At 36.2% G+C, this 18712-nt stretch overlaps 1 protein-coding gene across 9 annotated transcripts in view; it reads left to right on the top strand.

Annotated features, from left to right (window-relative positions):
• The window catches only part of KIF27 (kinesin family member 27), an 81984-nt gene that overhangs the window by 40020 nt on the left and 23252 nt on the right, over positions 1–18712 (top strand). For all 9 annotated transcript variants that reach the window (XM_065946413.1, XM_065946414.1, XM_065946411.1 and 6 more), the window contains 4 exons: positions 160–315; positions 3322–3527; positions 8062–8259; positions 17216–17326. In XM_065946413.1, the coding sequence (XP_065802485.1) occupies positions 160–315; positions 3322–3527; positions 8062–8259; positions 17216–17326 (671 nt within the window). The remainder of the gene's footprint in view (positions 1–159; positions 316–3321; positions 3528–8061; positions 8260–17215; positions 17327–18712) is intronic.

Here is an 18712-nt window from a genome sequence, read left to right as displayed (position 1 = left end):
GAATCACAATTGCCATGTTTTCTCCTTCTCTGTCTGTCCCTTCCTCTGGTACTTGTAGACTGCTTCTGCATCTGCTTTTTTTATTTTGAAACTCTACTTCTATTAAATGTTTCTGAGCAGACAGTTTTATTTGTCAGCTTTATTTCTTTTATTTTGAAGATTTAAAGATTGAATGTCTCCAGGAGAGTCAAGAGTTGAATTTGCAAAAATTAAGAAATTCAGAACTCATACTTACTGAAGCTAAACAAAAAATGAGAGAACTTACTATTAACATCAAGATGAAGGAAGATCTGATTAAAGAATTAATTAAAACAGGTAATAGCATCTTGTGAACCAGCTTATATGAGAAAGAAAAGCTTCTAAAGGTGCTTCTTATTTTGTAACATTTACTTTAATTTCTGATGCTCAGGACTATCCACGTCAGTCTGGAATTTGGTATAGCAGGGTGGGCTCTAAAGCCAATATGTGGAGGTTAATTATCAAAATAACTTTATTATGTTCTATCTTATCTATGAATTTTCCTAACCAGTGTAAACGCTGTCTTGTCCTGAATCTCTGTGGCCCTTAATGTTTTTTTGTCACTTTTTAAAGAAACATTATACTTGGCATCTGAAAATAAGATGTCTGAGATGTTTTCCTAACTCGTTTTAGTAAATACCTATTTTAAATTATTGGTCTTTATTTTCTTGAATAATTTGTTTTTAGCATTAATTTCAAACTTTGTATTTTAACTGTAGATAACTTTTGTTTTTCTGAAGATGTAAGGACTTGTCCTTGAGAGCTATCCTCTTGAGTGAGCCAGGCTTTCAGCTCCTCACCTTAGTCTCAAATTCTACCAGGTTGGATGTATATACCACCACCTTTGCTCACCATCCAGCTCCATTAGACTTGCTCTAAAATGCACACCTCAAGTTTTTTTACTTCCCCCAACTAATATACTCAAAGTATAAATCTTGACTACTCTGAAATTCAGTAAAGAATTGAAGGGATAAGACCACTAACATTTCTTTTCCCCAGTTCCAATGCAGAATGACTCTCTAGTCTTTTGGGGGAACTGAAGGAAATACTATTAATACCTTTCTCTTCTTCAGGCCAGGACTATAATCACACTCAGACTACGCAAATTCTGGGTACCAGATCCTCTGCCAGTAAGGAGAAACTTGCCTTCCCTCTCCCCTCCTCTTTCTTGCAGGCTTGCTTTCTAGCTGTCAGTCTTCCTTTCTCAACTTCCCTTCACACACACACACACACACGCTTGCTTTCTAGCTGTCAGTCTTCCTTTCTCAACTTCCCTTCCCCTACACACACACACACACACACACACACACACCCTTCCAGCTCCAGTTATTCCACGTGTTTGATTTTGACTCAGCTCCTTCGTCATAGGCAGGATCGATGCCAATAAACCTCTCTTAGGAAAAAACAAAAGCAAAAACACCTCTCTTAGGTGAATCTAGGAAACAGTTTAGGGGTTTAAATAGCTTCTGCATTCCCATGATTTCAAGGTAGTGTGCATAGAACTTGAGGGTATTTACTGCTCTAAAATAAATTGTTTTCTTTCAGATAGATTATCCTACCATAGGATATATAGCAAGCACACTTATGTAGACTGGCATACCCATCCTGGTTGCCTTAAAATAGAGGATATCTGTACTTAAACTGAGAAGGTTCTCTTCTTGCTCGTTAGAATGGAAGGCAATTTGAAGCTTCCTGAAGACCCTTAGACATGGTGTTTAGCAGAAGGGTCAATGTGTACTTCCTTTTCAAAGGCCTTTCACTGAAGACTTCCCCAAACAGTAGCTACTTCAGCCAAAATGAATAACAATTTGACAATTATACTGTATTTCGTCAGTTTTAATATACACTTTTTCACATTTTAATATCTCTGAAATCAGAATGCATCTTAAAAATCAGTGGCATTTTAGCATTTTATCATGGTGTAATTGGTACTGTAGTTTTTCTTAGTGGTTCAGAAAATATTGGTGTGTGAAACAATTTTGGGGATCTTAGAGTCACTAAAACATTGTCATATTTTAAAGTTAGTCAGAATCAGAATTGTAGGGCCAGAAGACAATTACATGTACTTATTTATAATTAATTAATTAATTGAGATTTTAATTAAAAGATTTTTATTAAAATTTTTTACTTTAAAAAATAAATTTTTAAAAAATTAAAAGATTTTATTAAAAAGTTAGAATTTTAAAATTCAGAGATTTTAAATTATTAAAATTAATAAACTTTTATTAAAAATTAAGAGACTTTCAGTATACCAGTATAACAACTGGACCCTATGATTATTCCTCCTATGAGCTCTAGACTCTTACTTCCCACTGCCATGGGATTGCTAGTCCAGGGCTATCTGACTATTCAGAATAAATCAGAACCAAGTTTTCAGGGTCAGTAGCTGGGCTTAGAATGAAAAGAGATACAGAAACAATATTTATATTCTGTTTTTCTCTATGTTCTAAATATTCATGAGAAAAGCATTTCAAAAAAATTTATCTTTAACAAGTTCAAATTAGATGAAAAAGGAGAGGGAGCCAGCTCTAGATTAAAGGATTCTTAAGAAACATAACAGTAAGATGTATTGTGACCTTGTTTGGATTGTGATTAAAATAGACTAATTGGAAAAAAAATAGGCTAATTGTAAGATGTTTTGAGACCATTGGGGAAGTCTGAATAGGGACTGGTAGGTATTAATATTGCTAGGTATGATAATGACTTTTTTGTTATTTCCATATTCTGTATAAATGCTTATTGAGGTATTAATATATATAGGTAATGTTATGACATCTGGAATTGTTTTAAAGTTTTTAAGTAAATTAAAGAAGAAAAAAGGCATAGATGAAAAAGCAGTGGCAAGATCTTGGTAACTCTTGAATCTGGGTGATGGAGGTTCATTATAAGGATTGTTTCCCTACTTTTGGTATGTTGAAGAATTTTCATAGTAGTGAAAAAAAAGAATTCAGAGATAGATTATGAGTAGTAGGAAGACAAATTATAGTAAGCCAGGGGCCAAAGAGTCACCCCAAATACCTTTCTAACTGGAGCTTGATGCCAGCAAAGGTAAACTGCAAATTCAGAGCAAAAGATGAACCAGAGAGAAGCTTTAATGGCACCAGATGGGGACAGTGATTAAGGATCTAATTATTAAGAGGCCAGATGACAGGTTGTGTTTGACTGGGTTGTGAAGGGACAGCTGGGTTTTTAATGCTTTGTCTTAAATAGTTACATGGCCAGCGTTGTAAGAGTAGGGAAATCTTATGTTTTTGGTATTTTACTTAGTTTATAATTGCTATTACTATTACTATTATTATGAAGGTAATGATGCCAAGTCCGTAAGCAAGCAGTATTCTCTGAAAGTAACAAAACTTGAACATGAGGCAGAACAAGCAAAAGTGGAATTAACTGAAACACAAAAGCAGCTACAGGAACTGGAAAACAAAGATCTTTCTGATGTTGCTTTGAAGGTAAAATTACAGAAGGAATTCCGTAGAAAGATGGATGCCGCTAAGCTAAGAGTCCAGGTAATTTAAAAAATGCAATTGAGAAAACTTATTTAAGGCTTCCTGCTTTTGAGTATTCTTATACCTAGTTAGCAAAGAAGTAGGATTCAGTTTTTACCAGAAGAACTGGAAGGCAAGTTTTCTTTTCCAGTATGGTGGGTTTGCATAGTTTTAGTCTGTGTAGTGTATTTCTTCATTCAAGAAATGTATTTTAACCTTTTTATCAAAACCACATGATTATAAATGAAGATAACCACAGAAATAGTGTTATTTTCTGAAGGATAAAAGATTAACTAATGATTAAATAATCATACATAAAACATCTGGTATGTATATAGCACTTTCTTGACATTCAACAATGATAACTTTCAGATAGTTTTCTGAAATTATAACTGATTGGTTTAAGAAAGGTTAATAACTGAGTATTACTACATCTTATTCTTAATTTCCTAATGCTGGACTTTGCTATAACCTCAAATATAGCTCTAGTTAAAAACTTATATTCTATGAGAAATACTCCATTATATAAAGTTACTGTGTATGAGGTTATTCCCAAATGCTTTCGGTATGGTCAGAGTGTTTTGTTAGTCTGCTTATAGTGAATTTGCTAAAATGCCTTTTCTATTTCTTTTGATTCATAATCTTTTGCTTTCATATTGTTTCCACTTTAGGTAGAATGAAATTGTAGTTAACCTAGTCAGTGCATTAGTTGTCTGTTTTTTAACTGTGGCACAGTTATTTTCTTTAAACAAGATAAGTGTTCGTTGCACACCTCCTGTGTACCAGGTTCTATTCTAGATGAGGATGCAAAAGTGAATAGAGCAAGAGTCCCTCCTTCTAGAGTTTTTAATGCTAACCTCAAATATATGGATGTTGCCATTAAAGGTTCTTTTTACTTAAGTAGCCTCTCAAGTCAACACCAAGTTAAAATAACATGACTTGATACTCGGCACTTTCCTTCTGAATACATATTTTCCCTTAGCAATTCACCTCAGAGAGTCTAGGGATCAATTCTTTTTTATTTCTCAACCATTTAAATTAGGGCTATGATACCTAACAAAGCACTCATTTTAACAAAACATTAGTAGAACAAAACAATTAAGAATTTTCCTTTGTGATTATTGTGAAATTAATAATTTTGTAGGTTTATACCCTATTTTTAGTACTGATAGTAATCTTTTTTTTTGTTTTTTTTTCATTTATTTTTATTAGTTGGAGGCTAATTACTGTACAATATTGTAGTGGTTTTTGCCATACATTGACATGAATCAACCATGGATTTACATGTATTGCCCATCCCAATCCCCCCTCCCTGATAGGAATTCTTAGAATCAGCAAGAACGAATCTCGTGGTAATCAGTCTATTCAGATTCTCTATTTCTTCATGATTCAGTCCTGGAAGATTGTAGGTATCTAGGAATTTATCCATTTCTTCTAGGTTATCCAATTTTTTGGTTTATAATTATTGATCATAGTCCGTTATGATCCTTTGTATTTCTGTGGTTCAGTTCAGTTCAGTTGCTCAGTCTTATCCGACTCTGCAACCGCATGGACTGCAGCATGCCATGCCTCCCTGTCCAGCACCAACTCCCGGCGTTTACTCAAACGCATGTCCACTGAGTCGGTGATGCCATCCAACCATCTGATCTATTGTCCCCTTCTCCTCCCACCTCAGTCTTTCCCAGCATCAGGGTCTTTTCCAATGAGTCAGTCCTTCACGTCAGGTAGCCACAGTATTGGACTTTCAGCTTCAGCATCAGGCCTTCCGATGAATATTGAGGACCGATTGCCTTTAGGATGAACTGGTTGGATCTCCTTGCTGTCCAAGGGACTCTGAAGACTCTTCTCCACACCACAGTTCAAAAGCATTTCTGTGGTATCAGAATATAAATTCAGAAACAAATTCTCTTTCATTTCTGATTCTATTTTATTTCTTTTTTTCTTGCTGAGCCTGGCTAACTTGTCAATTTTATTTATCTTTTCAAAGAAACAGCTCTTAGTATTGATCTTTTCTGTTGTTTTCTTTTAGTCTCTGTTTCATTTATTTTTGCTCTGATCTTTATTATTTTCTTTCTTCTACTGATTCTGGGCTTTGGTTGCTCTTCTTTTCCTAGTTTCTTTAGGTGTAATGTTAGAAGATTGTTTATTTGAGATTTTCTTGTTTCTTGATGTAAGCCTGTATCACTGTGCACTTTCCTCTTAAAACTGCTTTTGCTGTGTCCCATAGATTGTGGACAGTTGTGTTTCCATTTTCATTTGTCTCAAGGTATTTTTGATTTTTTTCTTTGTTGACCCATCGGTTGCTTAGTAGCACATTGTTTAGTCTTCACGTGTTTGTGTTTTTTCTCAGTTTTCTTGATATAGCCAAAATTATCATTTTTCTAAGGAGGTTATAGCCAAAATTATTATTTTTCTATGGAAGCTATTATATTTGCCATAGAAATCTATAGCTTAAGCCTTATTTGTGGATTTAGCAAAGATTATTTTTATGATTGAGATTAAAAGATTACATGAAGTATTATTTATAGTATTTGTGAATTATCATGTCTGTTTTTGTTTTCCATGTTTCTTGCTGTGTAATTTTTTCTGCTGAGAGTACTGATAAGGAAAGGAAAGAACTTACTTAAGTTCAAAAGAAACTGATAGGCCAAGGACTGAAATAAGTTTCCCATATAGTTTTAGAAATTTCTGTGTCTTTGCCATATGCATGCACAGCTGAGGATGCTCAAGATGACAAGGATGGTGGTAGGGAGAAGAAGAAGGGTGATGGTTAAGTGTCTACAAAGTACTCTATACACATGAGATGTTTTATATGTATTATTTAATCATTATTTAATCCTTTGAAGTGTGTATTTTTACATACTTACAAACAAGGAAACCGGTTTATGAAGATAAAATAACTTACTCATAGTCATATAATTGTGATGATAAAAGTGGTTTTCAGTACACTAACATTTCATACCATTTAAAAATATTGAAATACTGGTTGTTTTATTGGTATAATGAAGTTATTTTAGTTTTTAAAACTTAAATTTGTTTTAATTAAAAAATCTGAAATCTGTGTTCTTTGCCTCTAGATATATATAGCATTGTATGCTGTATTAATATTTTAATGCTAACAGAGTGCACATTCCACATTTGAGCATCTGTGGAATAAGCACAAAAGACAATGATAACCTATCTCACTCTTAAATAAGATTATCAGTACCTATACTGATGTTTTCAATATCATGTAGAAAAGACACTATAGTACTAATATTAACATTTTTGCTCCAGTATTGCAATTACTGTCAAAAATAAGTGACAAAACCAGGGTCCAAATTCAGGCTTGGGAAACTGCAGAGTTCTGTGGCATCCAAGCTAGTAGTACTCAAAGTCGTCCACTGCAGATTGTTCATTATTGGTCTGCAGTAGGATAAAGGTAAATAGGAGCACAGCTTCCCTCATCAAAAAAAGTCTTGCATGGAAACACCATCAGCTGAATCTAATAATGTCCTTCATGGTACAGGCTGACAGCAGTCTGTGAGTGGTACTGGTCCACAGACCACCCTTTGAATAGCCCTGCTCCTAAGCTACAATGCATCTGTGAATACTTAATTTAATTAAAACAAAATGTTTTTTTCCCCAGCAGTTTATTGCCAAGATAAAAGAAATAATTAATTGTAGTCTGCATGACTTACAAATAACCTCACCTTAACTTTCATGTGAGATGTACTTAGTGCAATGCTAAAGTACATAATACAAATCTATGTTTGTTTGATCAAGATTAAATTGAAACACTGGTATTTTATATTAGTACAGTAAACTTCACAGATGTTCATAGATTTTTAGTGCTCTCTATGGATAACTTTTGCTAGAGAGGAAAAGCTTTATTTATGATAGTTAAAATTATAACTATAATGGTTACTCTCTGGGAATATGGTATCATTTCTGATCATTTTAACTCAGGGATTAATGATTTAGACTATAGCTGGATTTTAAATACAAGTACAATAGAATACTATGCAGTCACATAGAAAGAACAAATCTATGTGAAAAGATCTCTAAGATAAATTATATAGGAAAAAAAGGAGGTGGAGAATAGTCTACCTAGAATATATATACATAAAGTTGTTTATATGTGTATAAATTATTTCTCAGAGAATACTTAAGAAATTGGTAATTTTGTTTCAGGAAGCAGGACAGGTAGATTAGGCATCTGAGATAAGAGTCTTTTTAAATATAAGTTCAGTTTTGTATTGTTTTAATTTTTATTGTGTACGTAAAGTATTTTTAAATTAAAACACTAAAAAAAAAAAAAAAAACACAGGGATGTTGGTTTTGTTCTGTTTGGCTGCCAGCACCAGGAAGGCTCATCATTTTTTACATCTTGTGAAAATTATGATAGTTGACCGATTGTAAAAGTAGAAGTATAGAAAACAGTTGTGAAACTGTCAAGAATAAATTAAAATCTAGGAAGAAATGCCAACGTGTGTAATTAAATGGAAAGTTTTAAGTTTACTGGAAGGATATGAGAGATGCAGTTTTTCATTTTTAAATATTCCATGTGATCCAGGTCTTACAGAAGAAGCATCAGAATAGTAAGAAATTGGCATCACTGTCAATCCAAAATGAGAAACGTGCTAATGAACTAGAGCAGAATGTAGATCACATGAAATATCAAAAGGTACAGCTGCAAAAAAGACTTCGAGAAGAAAACGAAAAAAGGAAGCAACTGGATGCAGAAATTAAGCGGGATCAACAAAAAATCAAAGTAATATTGTCATACTTTCCTGCTAAGCATAATATGAAATGTTCAACGGCTCAGAGCTAATGAAACCAAGGTCTTGATTCAGTTGGCATGTGAGGTATCTAACCTTGGCCTGTCCTTGGCTGCTGTTCCCATTCACCTTATAACTTTGTTGATCTACATAGTAAAAGCTATTTATTGAATTCTGAGTACTGTCTTGAAGGCTTTGACTTCACAAAAGAAAGTGCAATGATAATTTCTCTAACTAGTACCTTAACTTCAGTTGAGGCTGTCAAAAACATAAATTTATGAAGCTGACTTTCTAAAAAATACCTCATATTTGACTAGGATTCCCCATTTTCAAAGTGCTTTGACATGCCTTGTCCATGTGTCAGCATAGGAAAAAGTACAAGCTAAAAATGATGGTACCATTTCATTCCTAGTGTGCAGAAAAGTCATCAGACCTGTGTCCCTAGCAGTTCTGGGGAGGAACTAATGGTATCTGCCCAGGCTCTGGAGCTTGGCTGGTGTGTATTCAAATCCCAACTCTCTCATTCTTGGCTGGACCATTTATTGGGAAAATCACTTACCTTCTCTGTGTCTGTTAATTCTTAAGTGTCCTTATCATGCTTGCCTCAGTAGGACTCTTCTGAAGAAAAGGAGGCTGATAATAATCATGTCAACACCAATAACGAACACTTATCTAGCACTGTGTTCCACGCTCTGTTCTATGGAAATGTTAAGCCGCACCCAAGGTTTGGGACATAATTGGAGGTTTCCTAGATTTTAAATTTAGGAAAATAACATATTCTCAGACCTTAGAAAAACGAATGACGGAATTTAGACATGGAAGGGAACTTAAAGAGCATTTAAGCCGAGTTACTGTTTCTTTATTTTTTATTAAGCACTTTTATTGAGATATACTTCACATATCATACAGTTTACCAATGTAAAGTGTACAGTTCAGTGAGTTTTGGTATATTACATTATTGATTTTTATAAGCTGCAGTAAAATATAATATGAAGTTGAACATTTTTACCTTGTTTAAGCATATAATTCAGTGGCATTAATTACATTCACAGTGATGTGCAACCATCATCTTTATCTCTTTTTAAACCTTTTCATCACTCTCAGTAACCACTAAGCAGTGAGTCCTTTTCCCTCCCTTCCCCCCAGTGCCTGGTAATCTTAATCTACTTCTATATTTATGAATTTGCCTATTCTCAGCATTTTATAAAAGTGAAATCATATAATATTTGTCCTGTGTCTGGCTTATTTCATTTAGCATAAAGTTTTCAAAGTTCACTCATGTTGTAGTATATATCAGAACTTCATTCCTTTTTATGAGTGGGTAATATTCCATTATATGCCTACACAGCTTTTTTTTTTCTACATTTATCTGATAGACACTTGGGTTTCCACCTTTTGGCTGTTGAATAGTGCTGTGATAAACATTGGCATACAAGTAATTGTTCAAGTCCCTGCTTTCAGTTTGAACTTGAAATGCCTTGATGTGGGATTGCTGGGTCATATGCTGATTCCTATGCTTGACTTTTTCAGGAACCACCAACTATTTCTGATAGTGACAGCACCATTTTACATTCTGACCAACAATGTGTGAGGGGTCTGATTTCTCATCTTCATCAACACTTGTTATTTTCTGTTTATAATAAAAGAGTCACCCAAGTACATGTGAAGTGGAATGTCATTATGATTTTGACTTGCATTTCCATATTGACTAGTGATATTGAGCATCTTTTCATGTGCTTATTGGCCATTTGTATATCTTCTTTGGAGAAAAGTCTTTTGAAGTTGTCTTTTTTAATTGGATTGTCTTTTGTTACTGAGTTGTGGGAATTCACTCTGTATCCTGGACTTTAAACCTTATTTGATACATGACTTCCAAATATTTTTTTTCCATTCTGTAGATTATCTTTGCATTTTCTTGATAATATTCTTGATGCACCAAAGTTTTACGTTTGTATGATGTTCCAGTTTATCTGTGTTTCCTTTTTTTCACTTGTGCTTTTAGTGTCATATCTAAGAATTCATTTCCAGGTCTCAGAGTATAAGGATTTACCCACCCCTGTGTTGTCTTCTGGAGTTTTATGGTTTTAGCTTTTGTGTTTAGGTCCTTGGGCCATTTTGAGTTAATTTTTGTATGTGGTGTGAGGTAGGGGACCACTTTCATTCTTCTGCATGTGGAAATCCAGCACCATCTACTGAAAGACAGTTATTTTTCTATTGAATGGACTTGGTACTCTTGTCAAAAATCAGTTGACTATAGATCTATGAATTTGTTTCTAAACATTCAGTTCTATTCCATTTGTTTCTGTGTCTGTCCTTGTGCCAGTACACACTGTTTTGATTACAGTAGCTTTGCAGTAGATTTTGAAATTGGGAATTAAGTCCTCCAACTTTGTACTTTTCCAGCATTGTTTTGGCTATTCAAGGACCTTTGCCATTCCATATGAACTTAAGGGTCAGCTTTTCCATTTTGGCAAAAAGGTGATTAGAATTTTGATACAGATTGTGTTGACTGTGTGGCAATATTAAGTTTTCTTATCCAGGAGCATGGGGTGTCTTTTTTTTAGTGTTTTCTCCATTTTATTTATTTATTTATTTCATTGGCTGTGCTGAGTCTTCATTGCTCTGGGTTTTTTCTCTAGCTGTGGTAAGTGAAGGGCTGCTGTTCATTGCAATGAGCGGGCTTCTCATTGCAGTGGCTTCTCTTGTTGGGGAGCATGGGCTCTTGGCATAAGGGCTTCATTAGTCGCAGCATGTGAGCTCAGTTGTAGTTCTGGGATCTAGAACACAGGCTCAGTAGTTGTTCTGCAGGGGCTTAGTTGCTCCACAGCATGTCAGATCTTCCGGGATCAGGAATTGAACCTGTGCCTACTGCATTGGCAGGTGGACTCCACCACCTAGCCATGGGAGAAGCCCTGGGGTGATCTTCTCATTTCTGCTTTAATTTCTTTCGTAGTATTTTATAATTTTTAGTGTGCTAGTCTTTTACCTTCTTGGTTAAATTTATTCCCAGATATTTTATTCTTTTAGGTGTTATTGTAAATGGAATTGCTATCTTAATACCCTTGAGTTACTTATTCTTAATACTGTGATAATTATTATTCTAGAAAATAAATAACATTTATTACTTATCTTCATTCGATACTGTGCTCAGTGCTTACATGCTTCATCTCATTTATGTCTTTTTATGTTCCTATGTTTCCAGCTTTTCTTTTTCTGCTAGATTCTTTCTTTAAACAGCTTAGGTTTTTCTCATCTGAAAATTATTCTTCATCAACTTTATACTTCTGTCTCTCTCTCCTCTTCCCTTTATAACCAAACTGCTTGGAAAAGTTTACTATATTTGATTCTGTATCTTTTCTTTTCATTTGTTCTCTTGTCTTCTCCAGTCTGGTTTCTGGGTCTTGGCTGTACCATTCACTTCAAAGCTCTTGAGAAGTACATCAGTGCTCGCTCTGTGACTGAAGTCATTAACACTGCATTCAGCATAGTTAACCACTTCCTCCGTCTTGAGATATTTTCCCCTTTGCATTTGTGCAGTTATATTCACCTTGTTTTTTCTTCTCTGATTACTTGTTCTTTGTCCTTGCTAGCTTATCCTACACTACTGTTTCTTTACTTACAAGGATTACTCCAGACTCTAGCCTATGTCCTCTTTATCTTCCGTACTTTGGCCTGGCTGACATCTCATCTCTTTTCCCGTGGCTACAGTTTAACTCTGACAGCTCCCAGATTTAATCCTTGATACCAGATTTGCCATTAGAACTATGGATTCACACATCCAACCACTGGCATCTTTATTAGGTTGTCTTATAGGTGATCCACACAGTCAAAGGCTTTGGCATAGTCAATAAAGCAGAAGTAGATGTTTTACTGGAATTCTCTTGCTTTCTCAATGATCCAGTGTATGTTGGCAATTTGATCTCTGGTTCGTCTGCCTTTTCTAAATCCGGCTTGAACATCTGAAAGTTCACGGTTCACATACTGTTGAAGCTTGTCTTGGAGAATTTTGAGCATTACCTTGCTAGCGTGTGAGATGAGTGCAATTGTGTGGTAGTTTGAGCATTCTTTGGCATTGCCTTTCTTTACGATTGGAATGAACACTGACCTTTTCCAGTCCTGTGGCCACTGCTGAGTTTTCCAAATTTGCTGGCATATTGAGTGCAGCACTTTCACAGAATCTTCTTTTAGGATTTGAAATAGTTCAGCTGGAATTCCATTACCTCCACTAGCTTTGTTCATAATGATGCTTCGTAAGGCCCACTTGACTTTGCATTCCAGGATGTCTGGCTCTAAGTGAGTGGTCACACCATTGTGATTATCTGCGTTGTGAAGATCTTTTTTGTATAGTTCTTCTGTGTATTCTTTCACCTATTCTTAATATCTTAATACCAAAGCCTTTGACTGTGTGGATCACAACAAACTGTGGAAAATTCTTCAAGAGATGGGAGTATCAGACCAGCTGACCTGCCTCCTGAGAAATCTGTATGCAGGTCCAGAAGCAACAGTTAGAACTGCACATGGAACAACAGACTGGTTCCAATAGGAAAAGGAGTATGTATATTGGCTGTATATTGTCACACTGCTTATTTAACTTAAATGCAGAGTACATCATGAGAAATGCTGGACTAGATGAGGCACAAGCTGGAATCAAGATTGTCAGGAGAAATATCAATAAACTCAGATATGCAGATGATACCACCCTTATGGCAGAAAGCAAAGAAGAACTAAAGAGCCTCTTGATGAAAGTGAAAGAGGGTGAAAAAGTTGACTTAAAACTCAACAGTCAGAAAACTAAGATCATGGCATCTGGTCCCATCACTTCATGGCAAATAGATGGGGAAACAGTGGCAGACTTTATTCTGGGGGGCTCCAAAATCACTGCAGATGGTGATTGCAGCCATGAAATTAAAAGACACTTGCTCCTTGGAAGAAAAGTTATGACCAACCTAGACAGCATATTAAAAAGCAGAGGCATTACTTTGCCAAAAAAGGTCTGTCTAGTCAAAGCTGTGGTTTTTCCAGTAGTCATGTATGGATGTGAGAATTGGACTACAAAGAAAGCTGAGCACCGAAGAATTGATGCTTTTGAACGGTGTGTTGGAGAGGACTCTTGAGAGTCTCTTGGACAGCAAGGAGATCAGCCAGTCCATCCTAAAGGAAATCAGTCCTAAATATTCATTGGAAGGACTGATGCTGAAGCTGAAACTCCAATACTTTGGCCACCTGATGCGAAGAACTGATTCATTGTAAAAGACCCTGATGCTGGGAAAGATTGAAGGCGGGAGGAGAAGGATCCGACAGAGGATGTGATGGTTGGATGGCATCACCAACTCAATGGACCTGAGTTTGAGTAAGCTCCGTGAGTTGGTGATAGACAGGGAGGCCTGGCGTGCTGCAGTCGATGGGGTTGCAAAGAGTCGGACACAACTGAGCAACTGAACTGACTGACTTATAGGTGAATTCAGTATCTTCCTTACTTATCTCCCCACTGCTCTTCCTCCCTGCTCCCTTAATGGGGGAGAAAGTATAGTTTTCCAGAGTACTGTACATGACATTTCAGTGCATTCAGTTGAGCAAACTAGAAATTTATCAGTCATTCTTGACTCATGTCCTCTTCCTCCTTACCCGTATCCAATGAACCAAAAAGTTTTATAAACTGACTCTTCTGGTGGTCAGTTCTCATTTCCTTGCCAACAGCCTGGTCTGTTTGTTGCAGTCCTTCCTCCAATCTGAGGAGCAGCCCTGTCTCTCAGTCCTGTGGTCTTTGGGTCTCAGCTTCTCATCTCTCATGAACCCTGGCTTAAACCAACAGGACATAGCACTGTCTAAATCTTTGTTTGGGGAAAAGAAAGAAACTTTTGAGTAGAACACATAGTCTGCTGAAATGCAACTCTTCTGGTAACTAAAACTTGGCACTTTCTTATCTAGGGTAATTTTGTTCCTTCTGGCCATCTCTCTTATTCTAGGGAAATATGACCCATTTAAGGGCAAGAATGAGTATTCCAGGAAAATAAACAGTCTGCCCTGAAAATATATTGAAATTTCTATTACTTCATGCAAAAACAGCATCTGCTCAGAGTCTTAAGGGACATCTTGTTTGCTGTTTTGGAACTAGCTTTCTAACATTTCATTTTTCACATGACTAAACCATTTCCAGTGAATACTAGGACTGCTGCATAGGTTCTTTTTAGAGCAGCAGTTCTTAACTGAAATAGTAAAGAAAAGGTATGGGAAGCCCTGAAATTGTGGATCAGTGTGTGATACGGGACTTCTCTAAGCACCAATTTCCTCATCTGTAAAATGGGATTTATAATGGTATCTGTTTCATAGGATTATTGTGAATATTAAATGAGATAATTAAATAGATGTAAAAAGCATAGCACAGTACCTGGTAGACAGCTATTTTAATATTATATTGCTGCTGCTGCGAAGTCGCTTCAGTCGTGGCCGACCCTGTGTGACCCCATAGATGGCAGCCCACCAGACTCCCCCATCCCTGGGATTCTCCAGGCAAGAACACTGGAGTGGGTTGCCATTTCCTTCTCCAGTGCATGGAAGTGAAAAGTGAAAGTGAAGTCACTCAGTTGTGTCCAACCTTTCTCGACCCCATGGACTGCAGCCTACCAGGCTGCTCCATCCATGGGATTTTCCAGGCAAGAGTACTGGAGTGGGTTGCCATTGCCTTCTCCAAATATTATGTTAGGGATTACAATATATGGTAAAGGTAATAAGGTCTAGAGCAACATACAGAAGAGGGGATTAGATCACCTGTTATATACTTTCAAAGCATGTGCAGAAAAACAAATAGTAGAGAGTCAGCCCTGGTGTAAGGTGCCTTTATTTCAGCATCCTAAAGTCGCCGTGACTGTGACAGGAGCTGAATTACACCTGTGAACAACCAATAGGGAAGCATGAAAAATTAACGGTTAGTAAATATAAGAGGGTCTAAATTCACTCATAATTCAACTCAAGTGGGCATAGAAAATTTCTTTATTGAGTCTATAGAAGCCTCGTGTTCTTTATGACACTCCTCCCACCCTGCCCAGCCCAATCCATGTCATAAAAACTGCTCGACATATCATAGGAACTAACCAAATATCCAATCTGTTCAAACCTTATTCTGATAGTTCAGACATTTCCTTCAAATAATTCTCAGTTCTCTTGAATAAGAATATTCAATTTCTTCCTCCCCATGCTTCTCAAAGATAAGCTCTAGTGTATGCGGTGTTCCATTGTGCAGCTTTATTGCATCACATGGAGTTGAGGAGGAGGGACTTCCTGAGTTTCGGTTGGTTCTTGCATGTGACTGGCTGGAATCTGCGATCCCTTGTCCGCCTTTCCCTCCTGGCCCCCTGGTGTGAAACCAGTGTAGTCTGTAGACTGGTCTCACTTTCAGTGTAGAGTGTGGAGGAACTTTGGCTTCATCTCTTTTCCTAATGGCATTATAAATCCCTCTTGAGATTACTAGGTCTTCCATGTAGCTTGCTAGTCCAGGCGTCTGTCCTCACCTTCAGTTCTGGGGTCAGTTCCCCAGGATAACTGACCCCTATTTGTCCTCAACTTGTCATCCTCATTCTCCAAGTGCAAGGAGTCCCATTAGTCGCCATTCCCTGATCATAGTTCTATTCTTTCAGCAAGGCTGCATGGACCTATGTGGGTGTGAAGCCTCTGCACTGCAGTCCCCATTCTCTCTGCCCTCAGTGACACCTTTACTTATCCATCCCCTTCCTAGGTCAAAACTCAAGAGGAGAACTGGGACACACACATTTCTTACTCTGTTTTTCCTCCTTTCTGCCATTTCCAGACCTGGAAAATGGTGGACTTCCCTTTTACTTACTTTTTTTCCATACTTCCAAAATTCCGTATGGAAAAGGTACAATTTGGGGGTCTTCCCTGGTGGTTCAGATGGTAAAGAATCTGCCTGCAATGCAGGAGACTCAGATTTGATCCTTAGACGGAGAAGATCCCCTGGAGAAGGGAATGGCAACCCACTCCAGTATTCTTGCCTGGGAAATTCCATGGACAGAGAAGCCTGGTGGGCTACAGTCCATGGGGTCACAAAGAGTTGGACACAACTGAGCAACTAACACACACACAAGGTACAATTTTCATTTTATTATGAATTTGTCAGTGCCCAATACCTTTGTAAAACAAGAACTAGTAGAAAAATGAAATAAAAATTAAACAATAAAAGTCTCCTTTAATTATTAGATTCAATAGACAAAATTATTCTGTTAAATTGTTGTAAAAGGTTCTAAACACTTACTTTTAATTTCTGTACTTATCCATCATGGACCAGTAAGAAATAGCAGTGCGGACCAGCCCACTTTGAGTTCATGGCCTCCTTCCAGATTCCTGCTAAGCTTTGGTGGTGGACAGTAACATCATCTCTAAACCCCAGTAGAACACATGGGCCCTCTTGACTTGACTCTTAAGATTTGAATGGAAACTCAAGGAATTTGGAAAATACTCTTCAGAGGACCATGATTAGTCTTGAAATACTATTCTCATGCTGCAAAATCTGAGTTTTGAATGCTGGAACCTGAGTATTACTTTTCTTTTTACATTTCTCCTGTGATAAATTCTAATATCCCTATTGCAGATGGGTACCTTGGGTGGACTCGCTGAAGGTAATGAACTCAGAAAGGCAAGAGAAAAGTGGATTTATAATTTTCATACTCTTACCCCTGTTACTCTAATTTGTAACACTGGAGAAAAATGAGAGAAATACCTAGCTTTTCTAGTAAATGCTGATTTTTGCTGTGAGATTTTAATGCTTGAATGAAGGGCTAACATAATTTTCTTCCTTAATAGCCCCAAGCTTCATCTACTTGTTTTCTTTCTTTTTGTAACTAGGAAAGTAAATATTAAAATGATTATCTGCATAAATACTTAATGATGGCCATGTAGTAAAAGCAATAAGGTGATTTTAATTCCTGTTTTCTATAGGAACTACAGTTAAAAACAGAACAGAAAGATCTAAAACTGAAAGCTGAGGACCTTGATGCATTTAAGATGAAAAGGAGAAAAGGTTCGTTTGGAAGTATAGACCAACTCCAGGTTTGTCGATTCTGTTTAGTGTTTCCTGGTTTCTTTTCGATTTGATGATTGTCTAAGTAGAGGTAAAAAGAGGTGGACTGTAAATAAAATCTTCAAACACTAGACTTTGCTGCTGGAGTACAAAATTTCTAATATTTCTTTTGAAACTTTTCTGTTATTAAAAATTAATTTCTCATCCAGAAATGTGCTGTCCTTTTTTGTTTTGTTTTTAATTTATTTATTTTTAACTGAAGGATAATTGCTTTACAGTATTGTGTTGGTTTCTACCAAACATCAACATGAATGCTGTATTCTTACTTCAGTAGAAATGAGTTTATTTGAATGTTGTGAAATGTAAACATGAAAACTAGATTGTGTTTATCCTTATGTCAAGACTGGTTTATTCCCCTAGAAACAGATATATTTCTCAAGATAAGAGCTCTCTACTCAAATTGTATATGCACAACCAAATTGTATATGCACCATGTGTAATATATTAAAAAGCTATTGTCTTAATGCCACATTTAAAAAATGAAATTCATAAATTAACATCAAAGTTCAAAGAAACAAAATTTTATGTAAATTAGGAATAGCAGTACTAAAAGTCTTAAAAATGACTGTACTTAAAACTATAATTACCCTCAAATGCAAATGCATCAACCTAATTCTAAAAAAATTATTTGCTCTTCTTAAATCTTATATATTAATATTTTAACAGTAAGATTTAGGACATGCATGTATTCTAAGTTATTTTACTAGTGCTTTTTAGAAATTGGTTAAAGAGCTTTCTCTCTGACATGCCTGGTAATAATATTTTTGGGTGGAAGGGTATGTGGAGGAGTCGAAGAGGTAGGAAAGCATAGAATAGTTAGCACTGCTTTACAGAATGTTAAGAATCTAAATTTAAATGGATACAATAATAGGTTCTCACAGCCTGCATTGACTTTGTTGGGTTAAAAATAATAATAAACAAACAAACCCTTCCTGCTTTTTAGTGTTCTGAAACAACGTTTTCCAGAATTTGACTCTAAATAAGATTATAAATTAATTAATATGACTATCCAAAAAGCTTATAATAGGACCTTGTTTTGATATGAAACTCTTTTATAAGAAGAAAGTATTTAAAATTGGCCTGCGTGGTAGGACTATTTACTGTAAGAGAGAAGAGACAAAGTAAGAAATTTTCAGAAAACTTACTAAGATACTGTGAATTGCACAAATCATAACTTTATTATCTCCAGTGCAGGAAAATTCATTCATTCATTATTGTTTCTCTAAAAAACCTATTATGTTAGCAGACTGCTACCCAATCCTCAAGGGCTTCCCTGGACCTGGCGGGCTACAGCCCATGGGGACGTAGAGTCCGTCTGAGTGGCTAAGCACAGCACAGCACCCAGTCCTCAAAGC

Source organism: Muntiacus reevesi, chromosome 10 (assembly GCF_963930625.1).
Source record: "Muntiacus reevesi chromosome 10, mMunRee1.1, whole genome shotgun sequence".
Taxonomy (NCBI): Eukaryota; Metazoa; Chordata; class Mammalia; order Artiodactyla; family Cervidae; genus Muntiacus; species Muntiacus reevesi.
The sequence above is the reverse complement of the archived record's forward strand: the minus strand, read 5'-3'. Positions and strand labels throughout refer to the sequence as shown.